The 24,027-nt window shown below is 51.2% G+C and overlaps 1 protein-coding gene across 5 annotated transcripts in view; it reads left to right on the forward strand.

Moving 5' to 3' along the window:
* Positions 1-272: 272 nt before the first annotated feature.
* The window catches only part of PTCH1 (patched 1), a 65,933-nt gene continuing 42,178 nt past the window's right edge, over positions 273-24,027 (forward strand). For 2 of the 5 annotated variants that reach the window (XM_057498492.1, XM_057498493.1), the window contains exons 1-2: positions 7,510-8,822; positions 10,455-10,647. In XM_057498492.1, coding sequence (XP_057354475.1) covers positions 8,628-8,822; positions 10,455-10,647 — 388 coding nt within the window. In that variant the 5' untranslated portion in view covers positions 7,510-8,627. Of the gene's footprint in view, positions 703-7,509; positions 8,823-9,553; positions 9,792-10,454; positions 10,648-24,027 lie in introns of those variants that run through there. The other 3 variants (XM_036904376.2, XM_036904375.2, XM_036904378.2) reach the window with 3 other exon arrangements.

The following is a 24,027-nucleotide window of genomic DNA, read 5'->3' on the forward strand; positions in this document are numbered from 1 at the left end:
CATAGGGCTGGGGACGCCGCAAGGTTTCCCCCGCTCCCCCAGCTGCGCCCCCGCCCCCGCGTATTCGAGCGGGCGGCCGGAGGTCGGCACGTCTAGTGTGTGGGGCGGGGGTGCACAGGTGGGCCGGCAAGGCGGCGCGCGGAGCCCCCGCCCGCGCTGCGCACACCCGCCGCGGGGCGGGGAGGGGCGGCGGGGCTCGCCGGAGCTCGCCGGCTGGGCGCCTCCCAGGAAGGCGGGGAGGGGAGCGCCTGTTTACCCAGGAGGGCTGCGCTGATAGCACGTTCCTCGAGTTTACTTTGCTCTCCTCGAGTTTATTGTACAGGGGTAAAGTTTTCGGATCCGTCACGTGACCCTGACAGGTCCTGCCTGTGGCGCGGCGGACCACCCACGCCGAGGGCCATGGAACTGCTTAATAGAAACAGGCTTGTAATTGTGAGTCCGCGCCGCACTCCGCCGAGAGCCTGCGGCGGCCCCGCGCGCCGGGGCGCCTACCCTTTCCGTTCCCTTTGTGGAGACGGAGGAGAGGACGGAGACGAGGACGAACCCGGGGACAGGGGAGACAGAGAGACGCGCGGCGACCGGGCGACGCGGCGAGACGCGGCGGGGGCGCCGGGGACGAGGGGCGGAGAGGCGTTGGTGTGAACGCCGCGCCCCGCGTCCGCCTTTCGGACCGCGCGCCGGGCAGGGTGACGGCCGGCTATGGTGAGTGCAGCCCGCCGCCCCGCTACCTCGCCGCCTGCGCGACCGGGGCGCGTGGCTGGGGCGGCCGCGGGAGGGGCGGCGGCCGGGGCGCGGGGCCGGGTGGGCTGCGCCGGCCCCGCGTCCTCCTGCTACTCGCCGCCTGCGCGCTCCGGGCCCCCGCCCCCGGCCTGCCAGCGGGCCGGGGGGCGGCCCGAGGGGCGCTCGCGGACGGGGTCGCCCGGGATCCTGTTCCCACGCCTGAAAGGGTCGCCACCTTGCCTTCCGCTCCTCGGCTCCCAAGGGAGGCAGGCAGCGTCGCGGAGGCCGGCTGGTGCCGGGTGACAGCGCCCGGGGAGGCGCGGGCGGGGGTGCGCTCGGCCGGGCCTCCTGCCTGCGAGCTGCGCACGAGACCCGCGGGGGGCGGCGGGCGTCCGCTCCCACCCACTGCGGCGCGCGCGGCGGTGCCCCCCAGGGCCCGGAAGAACCACCTTCCCTAAGCCCTCAGCGCGGACAGGCCCCTCCCGCCGCCGACGGTGGGAAAAGGGCCAGGAGGGGCCCCGGAGGGAGGCGGCCACGTGAGGATTCTGCGCCCAGGAAACCGGGCGCTCTGGTGCCCAGCGCCCAGTGAAGAGGCGGGCGGCTGACCCAGGGCTGAGTGTGGCTGCAGGCAACCTGAGGTGGGCCGGGCCGACTCCAGCCCCTTAGACGTGGTGCCAACACTGGGCCCGCGGAACCTCCAGAGACTGCCCCTGGGGTGACATGTGCTGTGACTCCAGGTAGACATATTAACACCCCCTAAGGTGTGGATGAGCCGTAAATCCAGAGTGTTCGGATCTCAATTACCACCACCTGAGAAGAACCATATATGGCTTGTCTATGGAAGACACCCAAAAACCTCTCTTTTCCTAGACCTGGGAGGGAAGACCATCCTCTTCCCTTTTTCATTCCTCCTTCCTTCCTGAGGAAGGGAAATATAAAAGAACTAGACATAAATAATAAAGACACACAATTTGGGTGGCTCTAAATATTTAATAACTGGATAACTGAGGTCTTGAACTACTACAATAGTTCTTTTTCATCATTCTGTGTGTGTTCGATTTTTTCTTTTCTTCCTTTTTCTTTTTGGCTCCAGTACTTCAACATGCAATTAATTTGCCTCCACAAAGAAAGACAATGCTTTTGGGTGTCGTCCTTTGTCACTGTAACTTATTATTTCTGGGTGGTACCTCAGGATAAATTGTTGCCTCAGGTGCCTTGTGTACCCATGTTGTAAAACAAGGGGCTTTCAATTGAGAGTCTGTGTGTGTTCCAGTTGTCACCCAGCTTCTTTCCACAAGGCTGTAAACCCCTTCGAGTCCCAAGATCTTTTTGTATTAAAATGTTGACTCAAGGTGGACACCAATAGGCCCATTCTCAGTTTGGGTATTAGCTTCACTTACTGTGAGTGAAGTGAGAAGTGTATCTAATTTTTTGGTTATAATCTAGTCATAGTCTAACAAGCTATTTATATAGGAGTTAGCACCATTGGGAATTATAATTGTTGTGAGGGGAGAGGGGGGTTTACAAATTGTCTCCGACTTTCCACAGATAGAAAAACTGATGAGGGAAATCAATATAGATTAAAATATCTTCCTTCCTGGTTTTTATCCCTCTCTGTCTCTCCCTCCCTTCCTCTCTCTTTCTCTCTCTCTCTCTCTCACACACACACACACACACACACACCTTTTATTTTCTCCCGCCTCTACCACAGTGTATAAAGCCCTATTGAGACGTGTAGGCGTGATGTGTAAACCGGATTAGCAGTATGAAAGAAAGACACACAATAAGCTGGAATTGTTTTACTTCCCTTTCATTTCTCATGCCTATATCTCTAATAAATTTGTTGCTCCAGCAGTGGGTCAAAGGGATCATGTTGCTCAGCTTCTTTTTCAAGCAAGACCCAATGACAGAGATCACTGAAATGAATGGTGTGCCTTCTGCCAAATGCAAAGCCTGATATTGATATAGATATATTAGTTGGGGAGATAGAAATGAGGCAAGAGAGAGATGGAGAAAAGAATGTTCACAGTCTGGGTCTTTCCAGAATACATCTCTGTCCATTAGAGCAAAGTAATGTGGCTGAGAAGATAAAAGAGGGGGAAATCGATGTAAGGGTCAATCTATTTTCTTTCAAGTTCATTGTGAATATTTTCTCTGCAGTTGGTGACATTCCCAGCAAAAGAATACCAAAAGCTTTGGCACTACAAAGTCTAATTCCTCTTTTCAAGCTAGTATTTGACCTGGAGTAATAAATGGGGCAGTTTCTGAGACCTTCTCAGGACATCTCCTCTCTGCCACCACTCCTCCTACCAAAGCCCACTGTAAGCTCAAAAAATGCCAGAGCTCCCGGATTTGCGCTGTAGACTCCTCATTTACTCCTTTGTGAAATTGGGAGCAGCTTCCCATTAAAGGAGATCAGGGGTAATTAACAGCATTATTTTGACAAGTTGACTAGAGCTGTTCCCTTTCCTCCAGTTCTGGGAGTGGGAGGTGGTTGGGGGGGATAAGGAGGAAGCAGGAGGTGGAAGGGGAAGAAGAGGGAGTCATGCTTAGCGGTTTTTGCATTCTGTGGCTGCTGAATCTCCCCCTCCCAACCTCCCCCACCTCCTTTTAGACTAATTTTCTACCATCACCTTTTAAGTAAATACAAACGCGCCAGTGAGAAAATAATAAGGTATTCTTAGGGAGCCAAGAATTGCAGTAGATGGCGGCATACTGGCTTGAACTGAGTCAAGATTCAACTCTTATCCAAGGTACCTGCTTTGAACTGCTCAGACTCTGGGCCACCACTCACATCCTATACCCTGGGCTCCCCGTCCGCAAAGAGCATATTACACTCTTACCTTTTCACCTTCTCACAGGAGTACTGTGGGATTTAATGGAATATTTGCAATTCTTTGCATTTGTGGAAGAGAGTAATAAGCTCAGTAGACAAAATTATAACATGTCCCAAAGGTCAAATAACTAGAATACATTTACCCCTTTATTCATATGCACTCTGTTAAAATCAGCTAAATGACATTCAATTGTAAAGACCCATTTAGGTGGATCTGAGAAAGGAGTGAAGTTCAAATCTCACTGGTTTCTCATGACTCCACCAAGCCCAACTCTTACAAATTGCTTATCATTGGAATGTCCAAACACAAAGGGTAGATGTTTTATTTCAGTGTCATCATTTGGATAATCAGATGTCATATTTGAGATGTGTGTGGCATGGCCAAGGATATTTGAAGTAATGGAGCAGAGAAGGGTGAAGGTATGAGGGAATCATAAATTTTAGGAGCTTAAGGAATCCACTTTAAAACTACAGACTCCGGTTGAAGTCTTGGATCATGACAGGGAGACTAAAATCACAATTGATGCATTGAGATGAGCTTTACTTGGAAAGGGGAAATGGAACACTCCAGCTGTTGCCCCCAGAGATGGCCACAACTCCTGCTGGTTGAAAAGGCCCCAAGTTCTCACTTATTTGGTAACTCTCACCAGGGAAGCCACTCTGCCGAAGGGACATTAAAAGGGCTGTCTTCCCAGCAGCCACCTTCCATGCCCGGCTCCTCCAGCCAATCTCATCTCAGGTCTACAGAATCCTTGTGGTTAGTGGAAGTTAACAAACCCGGTGTGGCGCAGCGGTCCCCTGCACAGGGCATGCATATTAAAGCCGACAATGCTTACAAATGTAAATAAGGGCAGATTGATTAGGAACAACATTATTGCTGGGAATGTCGCACTCGCATGCATCAGCAATGAGGCAAATTGGGGGCAGCCTCAGCCCTGACCACCCAAGTTGAGCAGGCTTTTATTTTTACACTGGCTCCTCTTCCCTTTCTTAAAACGTTACAGAAACAAGGCCAATTAGATCCTCAAAGTAATTCATCTCTGTGTATGAAAAAAGCAGACCACAGGGGAAGTGCCGGTGGGGGTGGGGAGATTAAGATAGCGCTTGTTAGGGCCCAGCCTGGGGATTGCGTCCGGGAATCGGTGGGTAGAGTTTACAGGCTGGGACAATTGTCTGAGATGCTTAAAAGGTAACCTATCAAACAGCAGGTGTGGGGGCGCAGGGTGGTGAAAAACCCCGCGATCAAGGTTCAAAACATTTCAGAATGAAGTCAAGCCGAGGAGATGGAGCCCGAGCGGGAGAGGCTTTGCCACTGAAATGGTGCGCTTGCAGCAGTGTGTGGGTGTAGTAGGGAACCATTATGTGTACGCAGCCTGGAATTTCATTTTAGAATTCCATAATCAAGTAGCTATACTCAAGTAGCTATAAATAAAAGATTGGGATGACAAAAATTAGTATTTGGTCTAAGACGTTGTAAAGAAATTTGAAAAGATAAACATCGCAACCTGTGTATGGCTTAGGGTTACATACAGACTGTATGTTGCCATACAGCTAGCCCCAAATAAATATAAAAAGACCCACGTGTAAAACTAGGGGCTCCACCTCTAAGTCTTTAAAAAATAATGTCCAGAGGCAAGCACCAAATGGTATGACCTGAAACGTCTGCAAGAACTGTTCAGTAAAGAAAGCTAGAATATAAATCACCTATTTATGAAACATCATAAAGATCAGATGTCGCTCAAATATCACACTTGGTCTGTATCGAGCCCAGTGTTCCCGCGGTATTAATGTGTCATTGAACTGTGCTCGCCTTCCCTTCTGGATTAGCGGGCCTTCCCACAGCGGCGCACAAAATCACGTGCTCCTGCGAAGTTTTGAGTTTTGAATTTCCGCGCTGGCCGGGACTCCGACCCTCCCCCTGATCTCGCGAATACCCCCAGGCTCTTTTATTCTCTTTGTCTTTCTTTATTCTACGGGACACCCTGCCGTTCCCAGGGCACCGCACTCGTTCTGCGGGCTCCGGATTCAGGGGGCAGGGCCTCCCAGGGAAACCAGGAAGGAGGAAAAGCTAGAGGGAAGGTGGCGAGGCTGGCTGAGTGGGGAGGAGAGAGATCCGGGAGGAGGAGTAAGAGCTGGAAGAGGAGGGAGGGGAGTCGCCGCAGAGGAAGGAAGCGGGAGGGTAGGACTGGCGGACAGGCCCCCCGAGGGAGCCGCGTGGGCCGCCCGGGTGGCCCGCGCGCCTCGCCACGGCCGGCTGGGGTCCGTTACCGCGGGCGCCCGGCAGCTGAATGGGCCCCCTGCGCTCAGCCATTGGCTAGCCGCGGGGAGGACGCGCGGGCATTGGGCAACGTAAGGGGTCCGGACCGCCTTCAGGAATGTACTACGACGCGTTCGGCACGTCCTCCGCGCCGGCGGGGCGCGAGACTTCCAGGGCTAGCAGAGGCCGCGCCGGAGAAGTGGAGCCCGCCCGGCGCGAGTCGGGCGCAGAGTTCCCTACCTGCTCCGCCGGGCCGCGCGGCGCGGGAAGGCCGGCGCTGGGACGCGCGCGCGCGCGCCGCCCGGGCCCTGGGTCACGTGCCCTCGTGGACTCCGCCCTCTCCCGCTCCTCCCCCTTTCCCTCCATCTGGGTTTCTTTCTCTCCTCCTTTCTTCTTTTTTTTCAATGAACACACACCGTGTGTATCTTAAAGCCACAGTGCCCCATTTCACGGCTTCAGCGGGTTTCTTGCTGCCGCGGGTGCCTCTGCAGTTCAACCCGGTTTTTAAAAAGGGAAAAAGCAAATACTATAATGAGGCAGAATCGAGGGTTTGTGGGTCTGGTCCCTGTCTCGGCGAGGAACAATAACTTGCACACGTAAGAAAAGAAATTCCACTCTCCAAAAAACGTTATTTTTAAATAAAAAGCGGATCTGTATAGACAACTTAATCTGTCTCTGGCCCCAGGATCCACCGCAGAGGGTGGTGTGTTTTCTTCCCCATCGGGAAGCGAATCACCGGGATGCCTCGGTGACACTGGCCGCAGTGTCTGGACAAGTCCTCGCAATCAGCCCACAATTTGTTTCGCAGGAATCTAACATCAAAGCCTTTATTCTACCTTACGTCACGCAATTATTAAATATAACAGAATGCGTACCAGTTTGGGGGTGGGGAACATTTAAAAAAACACTTTACATAAACAAGGACATGCAGCTAATTAAAAAAAGGAGGGATGTCCAAATGAATCCAAAAATAGGAAAACTTTTCTTTTTCAAGGAAATAATTCTGTTTGTCCGGACTGTTAAAAAGATTTTTTTCTTTTATATATGCCACATTAAAGATTACAATAAAAACGTCTCTGCCTCCACGAGACTGCTTCGGTGTGTGGACTCCACGTTTATAAAACACTGACTCCTTCAAACCAGGATTGTGCTGCCTTTTTTTTTTCCTTTTTCTTTCTTTTTATTTTTTTTGGCGCGTGGTTGGGGGGGAAGGATTTTAAGAAAGGGTGGCTTTTCCCAACCTTCTTACTTTCCTCTTTAACTTTCCATTTTGTTTATCTTAATGCGAGGCGTTGTTTCCCGCAAGAGCCTAAGTCTTCTCTTTAGTTAGAAAAGAAATGAGAAAAAAAAATCTGGCACACACTGGTGCACTATCCGCCACCCTGTCATTATTGGTGCAGGCCTGGGAATTCATGCCGGACCTCCCAGTATTCGCTGCAGCTTGAGGCCAAGGTGCCTCTTAAAGGGTTTTCTTTGAGGAATTTCAGAAATTGTTTAAGCGCTTTAAAAAAATATTACATTTCCCCCGTGTCTATCGAGAGGCAAATGTTCGTGGATGTATGTGTGAGCGTTTGTGTGTGTGTGCGCGCGCAAAAGGCTTCTTACAAAAAGAAGACACTGTTTGAAAAGAAAAGGAGTAAGAAAGAAAGGAGGGGGGAGCATTCCTTAATGGAAGTATTGCATGCGAGAAGGTTGGCGCTCTCGGAGGCTCCCCCCGAAGCCGGGGATGCACACACTGGGGTTGCCTACCTGGGTGGTCTCTCTACTTTGGTGAGCTGTTGCTAAGCAGCTAATAATAGTCATGTTTGCTGAGTAATTTCTGCCCTCCGCGAGCCAATCGCGTCGCAGAAACCCAAGCCATCTGACAGCCCCGGGGGCGGGAGCTCCAGCCTTTTTCTCTTTCGCTCGATCTCTCCCCCTCCACCCCCTCCCCTCCTCTTTCTCCAAATGGAGAGAGTTCTTTTTTTTCTTCTTCCATCTCATCTATTGAATCAAGGAGCTGCTGCGGCCGCTGCCCGCTGCACACACACAGAGCGGAGTCCCCAGGTCCCGGGAGCGAGAGAGGCGCGCTGCACGGGGGCAGAATGGTCCAGCGGGTCGGAGAGGAGCCCAAGAAAGCAGAGTCCGGGACCGAGCAGCCACCGCGAGCCCAGCAGCCCGAGCCCGAGCAGCCTGAGCAGCAGCTTCAGGAACCGCCACCGCCAGCAGCAGCCGCCGCGGAAGCGGCGGCGGCGGCTGCCCCGGCCCGGCAGCGCTGAGACCCACCGGGCACCCACGGACCCCGCGGCGGTGACTCTGCGCTCGCCCTCCGCGGCCGCTCGGGAGCGCGGAGAGGCGCCGAGGGAGCCCTCGAGACCGGCGGGAGCGGCGGGGATTTGCTGGCGCTTTCTGCAGTGAAGGGGTCGCAGCGCGGGGCGGGGGGCGGCTAGGGGGAGTCGGACACAGCGAGGAGCGCCCCGCCAGCGGCCGGAGGACAGGCTGGCTCAGCGCGCCGGCTCTAGACCTCCCGAGAACTGGATGTGGGCAGCGGCGGCCACAGAGACCTCGGGACCCCCGCGATGTGGCAATGGAAGGCGCAGGGTCTGACTCCCCGGCAGCGGCCGCGGCCGCCGCGGCAGCGGCGCCCGCCCTGTGAGCAGCAGCGGCGGCGGCAGGTCTGTCCACCGGAGCCCCAGCCCGAGGAGCCGGCGACCAGCAGCGTCCTCGCGAGCCGAGCGCTCAGGCGCGCCGGGAGCCCGCAGCGGCGGCGGCCGCTCGCCGGGCCGCCCGGGAAGCCTCGGTGGCCGCGGCTGCGGCGACGGCGGCGGCGGCAACATGGCCTCGGCTGGTAACGCCGCCGAGCCCCAGGACCGCGGCGGCGGCGGCTGCAGCGGGATCCCGGGCAGGCAGGCCGGCGCTGGGAGGCGCAGACGGACCGGGGGGCTGCGCCGCAACGCGGCGCCGGACCGGGACTATCTGTACCGGCCCAGCTACTGCGATGCCGCCTTCGCTCTGGAGCAGATTTCCAAGGTGCATTTCAGACTCTCCTCTCCTCCCACTCTCTCTTCCCTCCTCTTCCTCTTTGGGATCGCCCCAGCCACACGCACGCACGCACACACACACGCACGCACGCACACACACACGCACGCACGCACTCGCACACACCTCTCCCGGAAAAGCGGCAGACAAGTGGGGATTGAAAAATTCAAACCCGCCCTCCGGTCCTGGGAGAAAAGGGCTGTCTGAGGTCCGCAGGGGGTGGAGGGCTTTCGCGCGCGCGCGCGCGTGCGTGCGTACGTGTGTGTGTGTGTGTGTGTGTGTGTGTACACGCGCCCTCCCCGGCGTGCCTCTTCCGGAGCCCCGGTCGAGTGGACCACCTCGAGGGCGGCTGCAGCGCAGCACTGCCTCGTGCCCCCTGCCCCGGAGCCCCCTCCTCCCGCGCCCCTGCCCCTATTTGCAACCTAAACCACTGTAGTGGTGCCACATTTCTAAACGTCGTGGAGGAGGAGGTGGAGTGGAGAGAGGCGGAGAGAGGAAGGGGGGAGGGAGCCGAAATAAAGGTGGTTTCCTTTTTTGGCAGCCGGTTATGCTTTTGTTGAGCATGAAATCTCTGCTGCCTTAAAAATTCTCCTTGTAAGAAGGCATCTCCCCTCTTCTTTTCCAGCGTTTGAGCCATTTCTTCCCAGAGCCTGGGGGGAAAGGGAAAGTTGTAAACAAATTGCCACCTTAAGTCCGCGATGCGGGTCTGCCTAGCGGCCAGATTCATTGTGTTTACGAGGCTCGCTGAAATGTGTGGAATCCGGGGAAGGCGAGCACCTAGACGGGTGCCCGCCGGGGAAACGCCGCTGCCGGGAGCAGCCAGCGCCCAGCCAGGACCCCCGCCTGCGCCGGCCTGGTCCCTTCCCCGGTGCGCTCGGCTGTTTTTTACGTTTAACCAGAAAGGAAGGGAGAGGAGGGAAAGATCCCTGTGGCTGCCCTCTTCCGATCACAAATGTTGTCGTAAGTTGCAGATGGCTGCCCCACTTCCTAATTCAGCTCCCACAGCGTCTCCCAACGCTATGGAAACACATCCCAAATGAGCTCGGGCAACCGCGCTCACCACGGGGGTCCCCACTACCACCACGCCGGGCGGGCGGCATGCGGGAGCCCGCAGCACAGTGTTCACGGGGCGCGCTCGGCCCCCAGGCCCGTACCATACCGGGCACCCCCAGAGAGTGAAGGACCGGGCAGGACGTGAGGGGAAGGGAGCCCTGGTTTGCCGGTTCTTAAATGTCGGGCTCTGTGGCAGGGCTTGCGCTGCCCCTTACTTCCTAGGCCAGGTAAGAACAGCGCCTGTGTTGAGTGATTTCTCTCCTCCGAGCCTCGGCTTCCCCTTCCCGGTGGTGTTTGCAGCCTCACCCCCAGCACCTCCAGGTCGCACTAGGGGACGCAGCGCAGGCCGCGCGTGGGGGCGACACCGCTGCCGCCTACGTGCCGCTCCCACGCCGCAGCCCGATTCTGATTTAGGACCAGGCCCCCGCAAGCCGCTCGCGTGCCCGCGTCCCGGCCCCCGGGGCACCCCCACTGGCGCCGCGGGATCCGCGGGCGGGTACGCGCAAGCGGGCGTGGGCGCGCGGGCCGCGACTGCCCGGCGCTCACTCCTCCCTTCTGCTTCATCCTCAGGGGAAAGCTACTGGCCGGAAAGCGCCGCTGTGGCTGAGAGCGAAGTTTCAGAGACTCTTATTTAAACTGGGTTGTTACATTCAAAAAAACTGCGGCAAGTTCTTGGTTGTGGGCCTCCTCATATTTGGGGCCTTCGCTGTGGGATTAAAGGCAGCTAATCTCGAGACCAACGTGGAGGAGTTGTGGGTGGAAGGTAAGAGACCGCGCGCCCGCCCCGGGCCCCTCGCCTTCCCTTCTGCCATCTGATGGAGATAGTGCCGGCGCACACCTAAAGCCTCCGTGCGCCCGGCGCGAGCCCCCTGCCCACACCCGGGGGGACTGTTTATTGTTTGGGCACCTGGCCGCGGGCCAGGCCCTCCCGACAAAGGCCACGCTGTAATCTCCTCGGGCGCTGCGCCGGGCTGGGTGTGGTGGGACCGCGGCGAGGCGCGGGCCGGACCACTCCGCGCGGCCGGGGGCCCCGGGCCTGCCGCCGCCGCTCGCCTGCGCCGCGCCTTCCGGCTCCTGGCTCGGGTCCTCGGCATCCCGGCTACCCCCCAAAACCCCCTCACCGCGTCCGAAGGGGAAGTGGGGGCGCACCGAGAAAGGTCACCCCTCCAGCGGCAGGGAGTGCGCGCGCCCCCGGCGGCAGCGGCCGGCGCGCTAGGGAGGCCGAGGGGTGGGGCGGGCGCCGAGTGGGCCTGCGGAGGCGGCGGCGTGTGTGGTCCTGTTTTTGGACAGCTTTCAACTCTGGGGGAAAAAAACATTTGTCTCAAGGTACAAAAAAAAGGGGGTGTGGGGGAGGAAGGAGCTGGAAAAAACAGTAAAGCACGGACTGGAACGCATGTTTGCAAAGTAGATTAATGCGTCCTCGCGGGTGGAGGCTTTTTTAATGGAATTATTCTGGGGGAAGGCTGCGTTTTGCAGGCTGAAAGAAGAAATGTGTTTTAAGAACGGGGGTTTGGAGGGAGGGGTCCCAGGAGCTCTCCAGGGGGCTCTGCCGGTCTTTTATGCACATTCCTCAGTTTGGGGGTTCTTGAGCCTTTTGTGAAATGTAGTTGTAAATTTAAAATAGACCCCTACCCGCCGGAAACGTTTGACATTCTTTTGGTGACACCGGTTTCTTGTTGGGGGTCTTTTGCTTTATTATTTTCTGTTGGTGGTTTTTTAATTCATTTTGGAAATAGCAGTGTTGCTATTTTGGAAACATTTCTACCCCTAAACCCTGCCTTGGGTATCTCTTAAACAATGGGATGGGAGGAACGGATTGGGATTATTACCTGTGTATTTCTAACCAGAAGATATGGAGCATTCCCAGTGAAAGCTACCTAAGACAAAATTGGGAAGCCTAAATTACCTGAACAGTTGTGGCGAATGATCCCTTTCAGGATGCTAACCTTTGAGTATTTTCTTAATCTTGCCCTATCTGTGAAGATTCAGCGTTCAGCGTTTTGCAAGCCTGTGGTGGGTGTCTTTAGTTGAGAAGTGACAATTAAAATAATAGCCCGAATAATTAAGACCAGAAAACATTCTTGCCTTAAGTAGGTTGGTAACTAATACAAGAGTGTTCTTTGGATTGAATCCATGGGGTAACAGTCTGCCCCACGGCAGCAATGCAGTGTGTCTGGTAGGTAAGAGAAGGGTGCTATTGATCTCATATGATGTCCTAGCTACAAGTTTACCAAGTGCCGCTAACGTGCCTAGCACTGTGTTTGGTGCTGTGAGGGTCACAAAAGCCTGTGAGACACTCCCGTGCACAAACTCATTCGCTTAAAACTGCTACAACTGAATGGACTTGCACTAAATTTTAGCTCACAGCTGAAGTGGGCTGTGAGAGTTAAATGGAAAAACAGCAAGAAAACCCCTCCAAAAGCAAAAAACCAAAACACACACACACAAAAACACAACCCTCCATGGAGGTGGTAAGACAGATAAGGGCAACCTGGACAGAGAGGAGAGGAAGGAGGGAGTTGGAGGCAGGAGGTCAAAGAAGGGGTGAAGCAAAGGCCCAAGATGGGTGGGAGGCCCCTGGGGTAGTGGGAATAGAGTTCTCTCACTCAGGGGGCCTGGACAGAAGGGCTGTGGTTTGGAAATGGAGTGACCGCTAGACTGTAGTTGCCAGGGCTCTAGGGCAGAGCAAGAGATGAGCAGAGGGGGCTCCCAGCTCTGTGCCTATGTTCACTTTCTACACTTTGGTGCCGATGGTGACCAAACAAATTTTTTTTGGTTTGAGCAAGACTTTTTAGTAGACCTTTAATAAGTTTAAAGAGAAGTGATGTGGCTTATTTTCTTAACGTTCTGTATTTCTAGAACCAACTGTGTTTCTGAATGACACACTTCATCTCAAGTCCTTTAAAGAGGAGTAACATGCTTAGCATATTGTCACCAGGCTCCAGCTTAGTTGAGCCTGAGTTGGAGAGCATCAGGGAATGGCACACCTGAGGCCAGACCAATACGATTGGCCTCTGGGCTACTCTTCTTCCTGTTTCTGTTTTGGAGTTTGGGTGTGGCTAAATGTTACTTACTCCTTACTGTCACTTACTGAGCAAACTACCATTATGTATTATCAAACATGACTCAATAAAGTAGCTGTCTGTTATTAACCTTTATTTTTATAACCTGATAACCTGATGGCTTCTGTAATGTTTTTATATATAATGGGAATTATTGTCCCATTTGAGAAACTATGCATCCTTGTTCACTTCATGTTCATTTTGTCTACTGATGACTTCAGTCAGCCTGGTCTTCTATGCCTTTTTGATCTTGGTTTGTCATTCATTTAGTCATTCATTAACTGTGTCCTAAATTCTTCCCCTGCAGAAGGAGCAACAGTCTCATAAATGCAGGTGAACCCAAACAGGGGAGCCACTGTACCATTTTATAATTTTGATTTAAATTCCAACTAGAGGTAAAAATGAAGAGGTCTTGTTTGTGAGCTAGTGAGTGTAGTGTTCATGTCAGCAGTAAGCAGTGTAAGCACTTGCTTTTGGGAGTAAGACTTACCTGCTGTTCTAGACTATAGTGGAGTAAAATGAGTAGCAACTTGGAATTTAGGTTAATTTTGTACTGTCATCTCTTAGATAAATTATTCATCACTGTCAGCAAGAAATCTGTTAGGTGGTGTTTTTCTTAGTGGAGACTGTAAATGTTCTGGGCATATAAAAGGGTGTTCACTCCACTAAACAAACCAAATGAATTGGGTTGCATATTTTCTTGGTTAAAAAGCAACAAAAGAGGGGAAAGCATAAATGATTTTCAGGGGAAAGGAATTCTGAGGGTCAGTTTGGAAAAATGCTATTTCTCCTGTGATTAAAAAAGTGACACATGCAAACACACATACAGGCCTACTGTGGGTATCCTTGTATCTGCCAAAATGTTATCTTTTTAATATAGCCAGCAAATTAAAGGGATCCACTTGACAGGTTGTATTTTTTATTTGACTTTCATGCTTTGTGTGAGATGCCTGGGAAATGTGGCTTTATAAAGACAGTTTGAATACATGGGCCACAATGTGCAGACTAATAAAGCTAGATAAGGAAGATCCTCTCATATATTTTTTATGGCATTGGTGATAAGAATTATTTGATTCTATTAAAAATAGTCACACAATGATTGCCTTTTCAGGAACTGTCAGTGTACATCAGACACTAACTCGGGTCTTAGGGTTATAGTATTTGCAATTCAAAAATGTCCAATGTAGCTCACTTGTGAGTGGAGTCATGAGGTTTGGTAAGAGTATGTGGAATAAGGTGGTGGACATCTGCTGTTACTAAAACACATGCTGGTGGCAGCAAGGTCGGGGAGAGGCTAATTGTCATTTAAAAATAAAATGTCCACTCAGCACTTGTTGCCAGTATGCCTGCTCTGTCAGGCACTGTGCAAACTCCAGAGTGGTGTTGGTGAATTGCCACCGTCCTTGCCCACAGGGAACCTCCCCCCAGTAGGCACACAGACCAGTGGCTGGATGGCTGGATGGCAGGGCTGCCTTCCTGGACAACCCTGAGGGAGGAGGCCCGAGCCAGGCTCAGGAGCTAGAGAGGTAGGGTGGTAGCCTTCCATACCCAAGTAACAGCATGGGTGGAAGCTCAGAGGACAGGGGTGTGGCCTCTGGGAGAACTCCCAGCAATCTTGCCTTTGGTTGGGACCTCAGGTTTGAGGTGGGGTAGCCTTGAGGCTTGGAGGGTCCAGCTGCATGGCCAGAAGATCCCTGAGGTGGGCAGCATCTGCCAGCTCTTCCGTTAGTGGTTCTGCTTGTTTCATGATTTGCATTGCATGTTTGGCCTCTCAAGGAGAGCCCCCTCTGGTCCTGGAGTGCTTTGCCTGGGCCTCACCCTTCTGATCACAGAAAGGAAATGCCTTATTTTTAATCTTGCCCGTTTCTCTGTTGGCTCTTCCTTTTTGCTTATCACTTTCATCCTCCCATCTCCCTCAATATCTACCCCCACTCCAACCCTCTTTCAGACACAGGTTTGTTGTCAGGACTCTCCAGTGACTGAAATGTCATTTATTGCTGAGCTTTTTTGTTTTGTTATTTTTCTCAAAGCTTGCTCAGCCCCTGGCCTCCTTTACTGCAGAGGGTTAACAGCCTTGAAATGAATGACTCCTTCTTGCTTTGTGTTGGTTTGTGATGTCTCTGGAGGCCAGCATCAGGGAGGAGGACAGAGTTGTGACTTTGATTTTGCTCTTTAGAGGAACATCCATATTTTTATAATGCCTGCTTGATGTCTGCAAGTGCTTTAAAGTTTATACCTTGCTAGCAGCACCTTCAGTGTTCTTGGCCTGGACTAAGGCAGTTGTAGGAGATGACTGAGCTCCACCTCCTGTCAGTTCAGAGCAAGGCTTCTCACTGGGGCCCAATCCTCTGCTGGGGGGTGTCCTAGGCATTGTAGGATGTCTGCCAGCACCCTGGCCCCCACCCACAAGAGGCCAGTAGCACTTTCCCAGTGTGATCATCAAAAATATTTCTAGGCTCTGCCAAAAGTGTGTGTGTTTGTGGGCGGGGTAGGGGGGTGGAATGTGCAAAACCGGCCCAACGGAGAACCATTTCCATAGTTAATAGATTCTGATTGGAAGACCCATCCATGCCATATTGAAGGGAAGCCTTAATGTGATGGAGATGGGGCTGCAAATGCATTTACCAGAGTGCAGATAAGTTTTTTGCTCAAGGAGATAGCTCTCCCACCCATGCCCTGCGTTTACTGACCCAAGAAACTCATTTTTTTGTGTGCTAGCAATTAAGCTTTTTACTTCTCTTAGAATTATGTTAAATATCAAATAGAAGGCACCATGACAAGTTGAGAGTGGTGGGGACAGGGAGAAAGAAAAAGCTTGTATCTGAATGCCTTTTTCCCCCTTTGGGTAACTTAATTTTGCAGAGAGACCTTGTTGCATTTCAATAGGCTGCAGGTTTTTAGCATGAAGGTAACTTTGTGTAAAGCAATAAAAGACATCACTGGACTAGTTCATGTTGAAATAACTCCTTTCAGAAGCCTGTGTAGGGCTTGAGCTCCTTGGTGGTCTTGTTCTCCAGATGTTGCTGTCACAAACCACTTTTCCCCAGGTGCCCTCCCGCAGCACGACCAGAGGGCCTGTCTGCCAGAAAGGCCATGTGGGCTCTGCTTTTACTGCTCTTTCCAAGGCTATTACCCCATTTGTGACTTTCAGGGCTGTCAATTTGGGTGCATTTCACAAGGGACAGAAAGACAGAACGAAATGCAGCTCCTTGGTTCCCTATGCACTTAAAAATTATTCTTAAAAATTAAGAATACGTTATTAGGTGGTTATTGATTCAATTGTAATAATGGGTACACACTCACAGATGGAAGCAAGTATGGCGTTTCTTTCATACCTGGAGGAAAATGACTGAAAAATTAACACCCAACAATAATTGCTTTAAGAATATCACACAACCTCAGTGCCCTCTCCCCAGGGCAGCTGACCCTCTGAGTCCTCCACATCTGTCTCCTGCTGCCACTCTTGACCCTCCCACAAGTCTAGAAGCCAGGTTGGGAGATGGGGCGCCTCAGATACATGTAATGTCGCTTGGAGGCCTCAGAAGATGACAGCTTCCAGATGTATGAACCGCCGGATCCATTTGTTTGGATTATGCACCACAGCTGATGGCGAGATTAACGCTGGCTGATGGGCTAGGGGAGATTTGTCTGGTTTCCACAATGCCATGTTTATATTTCATTGGGATTTCTCCTTGAGAGCTGACCTCCCCATGACCCCTGGAGCTGTGTCCACCCCCCTTGGGCCGAGCCGTAAGTGGTCTGCCCTGGTCTCAGATTGGGGGCCACAGTTCTGCAGCAGAAGGGGCTGCCTTTCTGTCCCTGCCCCTTCATGCTGGCAGTCTGTCTACCCAGATTTAGCCACTGAAGAGCAGTCTTTTCTAATGGGTGGGCAGGGGAGGTTGACTTCAAAAGAGTTTTGTGTTTTGGGGTTTTATTTTTTTGGCTTTTAAAATAAATATGGAAATATTTTAAAATTATTTTCAAAGAGACCAGATTTAATAGGGGCCATTTTGCAGAAATACAGCATTTTAACTCAGCACAAAAAAAGAAAGTTGAGGGAATTCCAGCTATGTGAGACATCCCTAAGCAGTCGCCGCCATACCCTCTGACTGTATTGCCATGATAGGCTCTCCTTTGCCCCTCACTGGCTGCCAGAACCTCTTCTCCTCCCCCTCCTCTCTGGCCCCTCCTCCCTCCCCCTTTATCCCTTTGCTCATTCTCCCCCGACCCCACACCTTCCTTCCACCCACCTACTAAATGCCCAAATCACTTCCTCCCAGTGGATCTCTGGAGTTACTGGTGTGAAGTCTGAAATGGTAGTAAATCTAGTTAATCATAAACTGACAGGTGGGAATTAGGGAGTGTATTATTTCAAACCAGCTGCGGGAGATAGATACTAGACACAGAATTGCTGTTTGCATCCTTGGGGTTCTTACCTCGCTGAGGGTTGGTTCCAAGATTGCTCTTCTGCAGGGTCTTGTCAGCAGAAGATGTGCCTCCCTGTTGAAATATCCTGGCATTTTTACTGACTTTCCAGGTAACCTTAGATCCGTGGACAAGCAGAGTGTGAAATGTGTCTTGGTTCCCTCTGCTTAATGTGCCGTGTGAACATGGAAGCATTGGGCCGCTTATCACTTCGGAGATGGTGGGTGAAGTGCAAGCCGCGGCACCCCGCCACAGGCTCCCTACTTCTGGCTTTCCGTAGACAGAATGCCCACCAGAGCCAAAGGAGCACGGAGCTTGGATTGACATGGGCCATGCGGACAGATTATCCACACGTTGGCCCACACTCCACAGCATCTGATGGCCACCCACAGGAGCGGCCCAGAGAGCACAGGGCTTTGCTCACTAAGGCACCAGTGGCGGTTCACGGGAAGGATGCTTGGGATTTTCTCAAGGGAACCTTCCTTGGTTACACAGATGCCAGTAGGGTCATCGAAATATGAACACTTTTATTGCTTGTTTTCTGAATTTGGGTGCTTTATAATAACACATACTAGAGTTTTTTTCTCTTAAATTGCATTTAAGGTTGTTTTTTCCTTTATAATATTGCAGTTTTTCTATGTGTATCTTTAGGTTTGACAGAAATAATCAGCTTTCTGAAACAGTAGTGTTGCCACTGACACACTGCTTGAGGGTTGCAAGGATTTTTAGGAGTTTGCTTTACAGAGAGATGCATCCTGTCCTCAGTACCTTCAACAGACTGTCCTGTTGTATTTCGGTTCAGAGCATAGTTGGAAAAACAGCTGTCATGTGTTAGGAAACTGTGTCATTGCTGGGCAGTCCAGTACCTGCTGATGAATAACAAGTCTAGTGTTGGAGAGATTTATAATATGGCGGCAGGACCTCATTTCTCATCCACAAAAACGCAGGTGTGAGTTGGCCCAAGGAGTTCACGCTGCTTGTGGGTCCCAGAGCCCCACTGCCTAGGAAGGTGAGGCTAGTGAGAAGCTAGGCTCCATGCCATAGCACAGCTTTCTTTATTGTTGTTAGGATAACTGGAAAGAAACAGTAGATTTCCCCAATTTATCCACCAAGATAGTTTTCAGTCACTGATGAAACATGTACAAAAGTAGGCAAAAGGAACACCTTCTGGAGCTGGGCTTTGTTAAGTCAGTGTGTATGATTTTTTCCCCCCTTAAATCATTGCTTAAGGGCTTCTGGCCCCTAGCTCAGGAATCCTGCCCAAAAATGCCAGATGTATTACACAGTCAAGTACTGCAATGTAAACACTGCGCTGTGCCATGAGGCAGGGTGGTCCATCTCCTGTTGAAGAAGCGCGGGAAGCTGGGAGGGGCAGAAGGGAAAGGCCTCCGCTCGCCCTGAGCACAGTAGTAGTCCTGTCGTCTGTTTTTGGCTGCGCCGTCAAGATTTGGAAGTGCAGAAACCTGGATGAATTAGTACTTTGGACTGGCCCAGAAAATGACTTGTGTTGGGATGCCAAAGATAGCAAGATGTGGCTTGGATAATGTTGCTTCACTGGGTCAGATAAGTTTATCGAATGTTGTACAGAATTGGGTGGGAAGCTGATAGGAAGAAAGCTGTTGTCTTCAGGGTAGCAGCTGTGAGCATCACACTTTGATCCCATCGCTGTGAGCGTTCAGTCGGAAGGTGAGTGACGCAAGGCTGGGTGAGGCCAGCTTCCTTCACGGCCACCCCGCCTCCCAGTGTCTGAGAATGCCTCCGGTGTGCAAACTTATTTATCACAACACTGCTCTGGTGTTTCGTAGTGCTGGAGGGGAGCCCAACTTTGCAGCTTGTTCCCAGCTACTCCGTTTAAGTAAAGAGTTTAATGATGATCCTGTGGAGGTCAGAAAGTAGCTGGGCACTTGGGGCCGCCCCTTTGACAGAACATGCTTCGCAGTGCTGCAAGGCAGTTCAGGGACATGGCGGCCCAGATGTTATCTGTGCATCCAATAATCTAATGCCAAGCAAGCAGTCCTTAAATGGACTGAATTCAGGGTTTTAAAAAATGAATATAAGGGTATTTTGTGCATTAGGAAATAGGGTTTCAAGTTGAGTTTGGGTAATTGTTTTTTAAAAACCTGCAATAATATCCCCATTTAAGAAATCTATTCTTTAGCAATCTGAGAATATTGCTTTAAGAAACAGTGATGATAAAAACAGAAATTTTGAGTTTAAGGATAATGTATACTTCTTGATACACTCTCACACTCCCCCACCACTTTTTTTTCTTTTTTAAATTCTCCCGTCTTACCCACCCCCATTCCTTGCCTTCTTTTGCTCCTTTAGAGGGGAACCCAGAAAACTTCACAAAATTAGACAAAAATATTATACAGTGTCTTTTTAAATAGAGCTGTCAAAGAGCGAAAATAACAGAAGAATTTTCCCTAGTTGCCTCAGAAATATTTCTCTCTTCTCACCTGATTTTTTTCCCCATGAGGTTCATTCATTATTGTAGTAAGTTAAAAAAAGGATAAATTCAATTCCATCATTTTAGTCCACGCATAATCCAGAAAAAAAATCGCACATGTTTATTTAATACCTTGCTTAATTGCAAACAAAGCTTGCAATTTGAGAGCCCTGGGATTAGGACTAAATATCTATTAACTGCTCTTTCTAGAGATTTGGGGAATAGGATGACCCTTTTTTTTTTCCTTTTTTTTTTTTAATAGGCTACAGTTTCACATGGCTCCCAAAAGAAATCTCTCTCCCTTTTTGTTCCCCACACCAATTGATTTATCATTTTGCTTGCAAGCAGATCCAGAATGTTAGGGCAAGAACACACTCACTTTTTTCTCGTAACTTTTTTGTTGCGGACCGAAACCAGTTGACTTGAATAAATTTTTCTGAGGCCTGAATGTAGCCAGCAACGTGGAAAAATCTTGCCATTCAGCGCTGTCTGAATGTACATTTCAGCCACACAGTAAGCCGCATTGGCAGGCACTGGACTGCCAAATACAACCATTTTTCGCAGCAGCGAGTTAGACAGGTGATTAGCATAATTAGCCCTGAACAGCTATACATATGGTAATGCTGAGTGTGTAAATGCCAGCTGCGGTGTAAAATTTATGTCAGGGGTCGGCAGGGCTGTGCGAAAGTATTGTGTTCCAGCTGCAGGTCAGGGCCGCCAAAGCTTACCTCCTTTTCTCTAGTTGGTGAATACGCCAAACAGAAGAGAAAGAAGTATAACAGATCCGGCTTTGATGGAACAGCCCGGTTCTGTGCAAGAGGGACCGTTCTGTAAAACACGCACACATGCACACACTTGCAAAAACCCCATTACTTTCTCAGCAAATTATGTTGACTTTATGCGGGGTCCCCAGGAGTGGCGGCCAGGAGCAGGGTTTGAGTAGGAGGGGAATGGGCCAGATGATTTCCAGGGAGGAAAATTTTCAGTCACAGAATTTGTAAAAGGAGTCAGAATCCCTGCTTTTGTTTTTCTCCTAGACTCTTCCCCCACCCTGCCTCACACCATTCCCTCCACTATTCCTGCCCACGTGGTCTTCCTTCAGATTAAATGGAGGAATCCCCCCTAGATGGGCTGGTGTCTGTGTTTTAGAAGAATGGGATTCAGGAGACCGTGGTGGAGGTGTTGGCATTGAACATAATATAAGGCTCCAGCAGTGTGACTTCCTGCCCACACTGCTTGGCTGGTTTTAGCAAAGGGCTAGAAGTTTCTTTGTATTTTTCTGTGGCAGCTATGCTTGCCATTCCACTTACCACCACTATCATGAGACCCACTAAATTCTTAATGGTAAGAAAAGAGTAAGTGTCTTGCTTGAAAGGAAGACAGCCAGGAAGGGCTCCTGCCTTGGAAATGCCCGAGGCAGGAATTTATTGCTATGACAAGTTCATGCATTTTGTGCTTGATGTTGCCAACCCCCACCTTTTTCAGTTGGTGGCTGTGGGGAGTGTTGGTGGTGACAGAATACAGTTCACACAGTTCACACCATGCTGACCCGGTGATGAAACTTCCTCACAGCACCAGGGGGTCCTTATGCATCAGCCCCTAATCCAGCTAATCCTGATGGCAACAAAATCATGAGCGTGGCCCCCAGTGATGTGCATGTCCCTGCACATATGCAGAGGGAAGGAGGGGTGTGGGAGATAAATTGGGCCTGCATGATGTTCCACAGGGGCCGGGGAGCCTGCGTGCAAAAGGGGGACTTGCATTGTCTTCTCCCAATGTGTGTGCTCAGTCGGGAGGCCACTGAAAAGGGCACAGGCTGCGTAATGGCAAGAAGACTGTTCAGAGTGGAGAGGTGATGTCAGCCCTATGGAAGCTGGGAGAAGGTCACTGGGCTTGATGCAGTGCACCAGCCTGAACACTGCAACAGAGAGCCCATGACCCACTGCCAGACAGACACTCGTTTTCATTGTTGGGTTATTTTCTGCTTTATTATTTTAGTGGAGACTTTGGAAGGCCTTAACTAGAAACTCAGAACTCCATATCAGCATGCTGTGCCTGGTCCCTACGTTCTGCTGCCTGGCTCAGCATGCCGCTGTATGTCAGCCTCCCAGGCTTGCTCGGCCCCTGGAGAAGGATGGGACTAGGGTTTGCATCTGTCTGTAGCTTGTGGCTTTTACACTTTCAGGTGAAATCATGGCAGACTTGGGATATTTCAGGGACAGAGCCTCATTCAGCCTGCCTCAGGCAGGGTTGACCACAGCCCCATTTGCCACGACAGCCAGTGGCTGGTGGAGAATAGGGCTCCCAACAGATGCAGCCACCCTGGGAGCTGGTGGCCCTGCAGGAAGCACCAGGGTGGGAGCCTTGGCAGGCAGCAGGTCCAGTGCGGGCTGAGTCCTGGGCTGACCTGATCGTGTCCGACAGGGCGCGCAGACAGCTTCAGGGGAAGCCATTCAGAGGCAGCTCCCCGGGCGGTAACAGATGGCTCCTCAAACAGCTGGTGTGGGGGCTCGAAACCTCCTCCTGTTTCTGCTGAGCAACCCTCCTCATCACCCTGCACTGCCTCTGAGGAGGTGTAAGGAGGTGTCCTGCTCTTGTCTTACTTCTATGCCTTTCATCTCACTGGGCTCACCTGTGATTCTAGCCTTTTCCCAGCCAAGCCACAGTCCCACGGGGAGAAAAAGCAGCCCAGAAGTCTGAGCAGCAGCCAGCTAGTCATGAATAAAAGAGGGTAAGTGGAAGGGTGACTCAGACTCACAGCCCAGATTTCAGCCAATGTCCCAAATTATGGAATCTTCTTTTTTTCAGTTTAGGAAATGAGCCCATGCTAATAACTTTGCAGCTACACCCTGTTTGAGATTTGTACTTTTTTACTCTCACAGTAACAAATCACAACACTGAAAGAAGGACCTGACGGACGGAGCTGAAGGGGAAAAGAAATCTCTCTGGAGGCTGTTAGATGATTCACAGGATTAATCAAACGCAAATGCTCTCCGTGCATATGCACAGACCCCATTTTCCTAATTGGACGCTAAGTGGGTACTTTTCAGGCTGAAAGGGTCATTTGTTTTGACTGATTGACTTTTCGAGGCCTCGGGGAGAATTAATATCTTATACAGATGATTGCCTGTTCCCAAGGCTCTGTGTCAAGGCTGTTCATTTATTCCTCAGACACACTGTGCGCATAGGGAGTACAGGCAGTGGGCAGTGCCACCCTGAAAGGACTTGGACTTTGCTGGGAAAAACACTTTGGTTGGTCCCTCAGGTCATCTGTATGTGGATCATAATGAGCTTTTCCTGAAAGCTTTTTGCATGAATGCTGCAGGCGTTGATTGAGTTCAGGGTGCAGGGCTGTGCCGAGGACATTTCTGGTCCACCCTGAATTGAGATAACATTGGCCCAGAGGTGCACACCCCTGGGAGACAGTCTCCCACCCATGCTGGCCCTCTTCACCTTGGAAAACCATCCTTGGTTTGATTCGGGGAGGAAGGGATTAGCAGGGTTTGATCAAGACCATCTTTGAAGAAGTGATGCTTTCTATCCAGCTCTTTCAAAGCATTGGCCTAAGCCTCAGATTTCTGGAGAAGGTGGCGGAATTTGCAGGTAAAGAGTCATAGGGCCTCTCCTTTTCTGTGTGCCCTCATCTCTCTTCCCCTCTAAAACAGGCCCCTCTGGGGACCAGAAGGAAAGTGGGGGCCTGTCCCCTGCTGCCCATGGAGCTCTAGTGAAAAAAAACTCTCTCTTCAGTGGCGGTGAAAAATCTGGGAGGCAGGGCTGTCCTTTAAAGAAAACACCAGTGGTTGTCCTGCATGATACTTCTTTGTATTCTAAAAGCCCCAGTTGTGAGCTTAATACAGTTTGGAATGTGGAATTGACCTAGGCTCCTGTCCTCACCTAATGCTCAGAAACCACAAGGCTCTCACAAGGTGGGGGTGGACTCAGGGTTAAAGGGTGGGTTCTGTCTCCCACCAGCCAGGTGATCTTGGGCAAGTCACCCAAACTTTGCAGTGACTTTTCCCCCTCTGAAAAGTGAGGGTGATGGTACATGCCCTGTGATAGTGAATAAATGAACAGGTGCCTGCTCAGCTCCTAGGTAAAAGTTGGGGAAATTTCACATGTGTTGTCAGTCTTCACTGCTCTCTATGAGGTTCCTAGTAGTATGTGTATCCCATTTAACAGAAAAGATTACTGCAGCTCATCTGTATCA

The sequence above is a fragment of the Manis pentadactyla genome, chromosome 3 (genome assembly GCF_030020395.1).
Source record: "Manis pentadactyla isolate mManPen7 chromosome 3, mManPen7.hap1, whole genome shotgun sequence".
Classification (NCBI taxonomy): Eukaryota; Metazoa; Chordata; class Mammalia; order Pholidota; family Manidae; genus Manis; species Manis pentadactyla.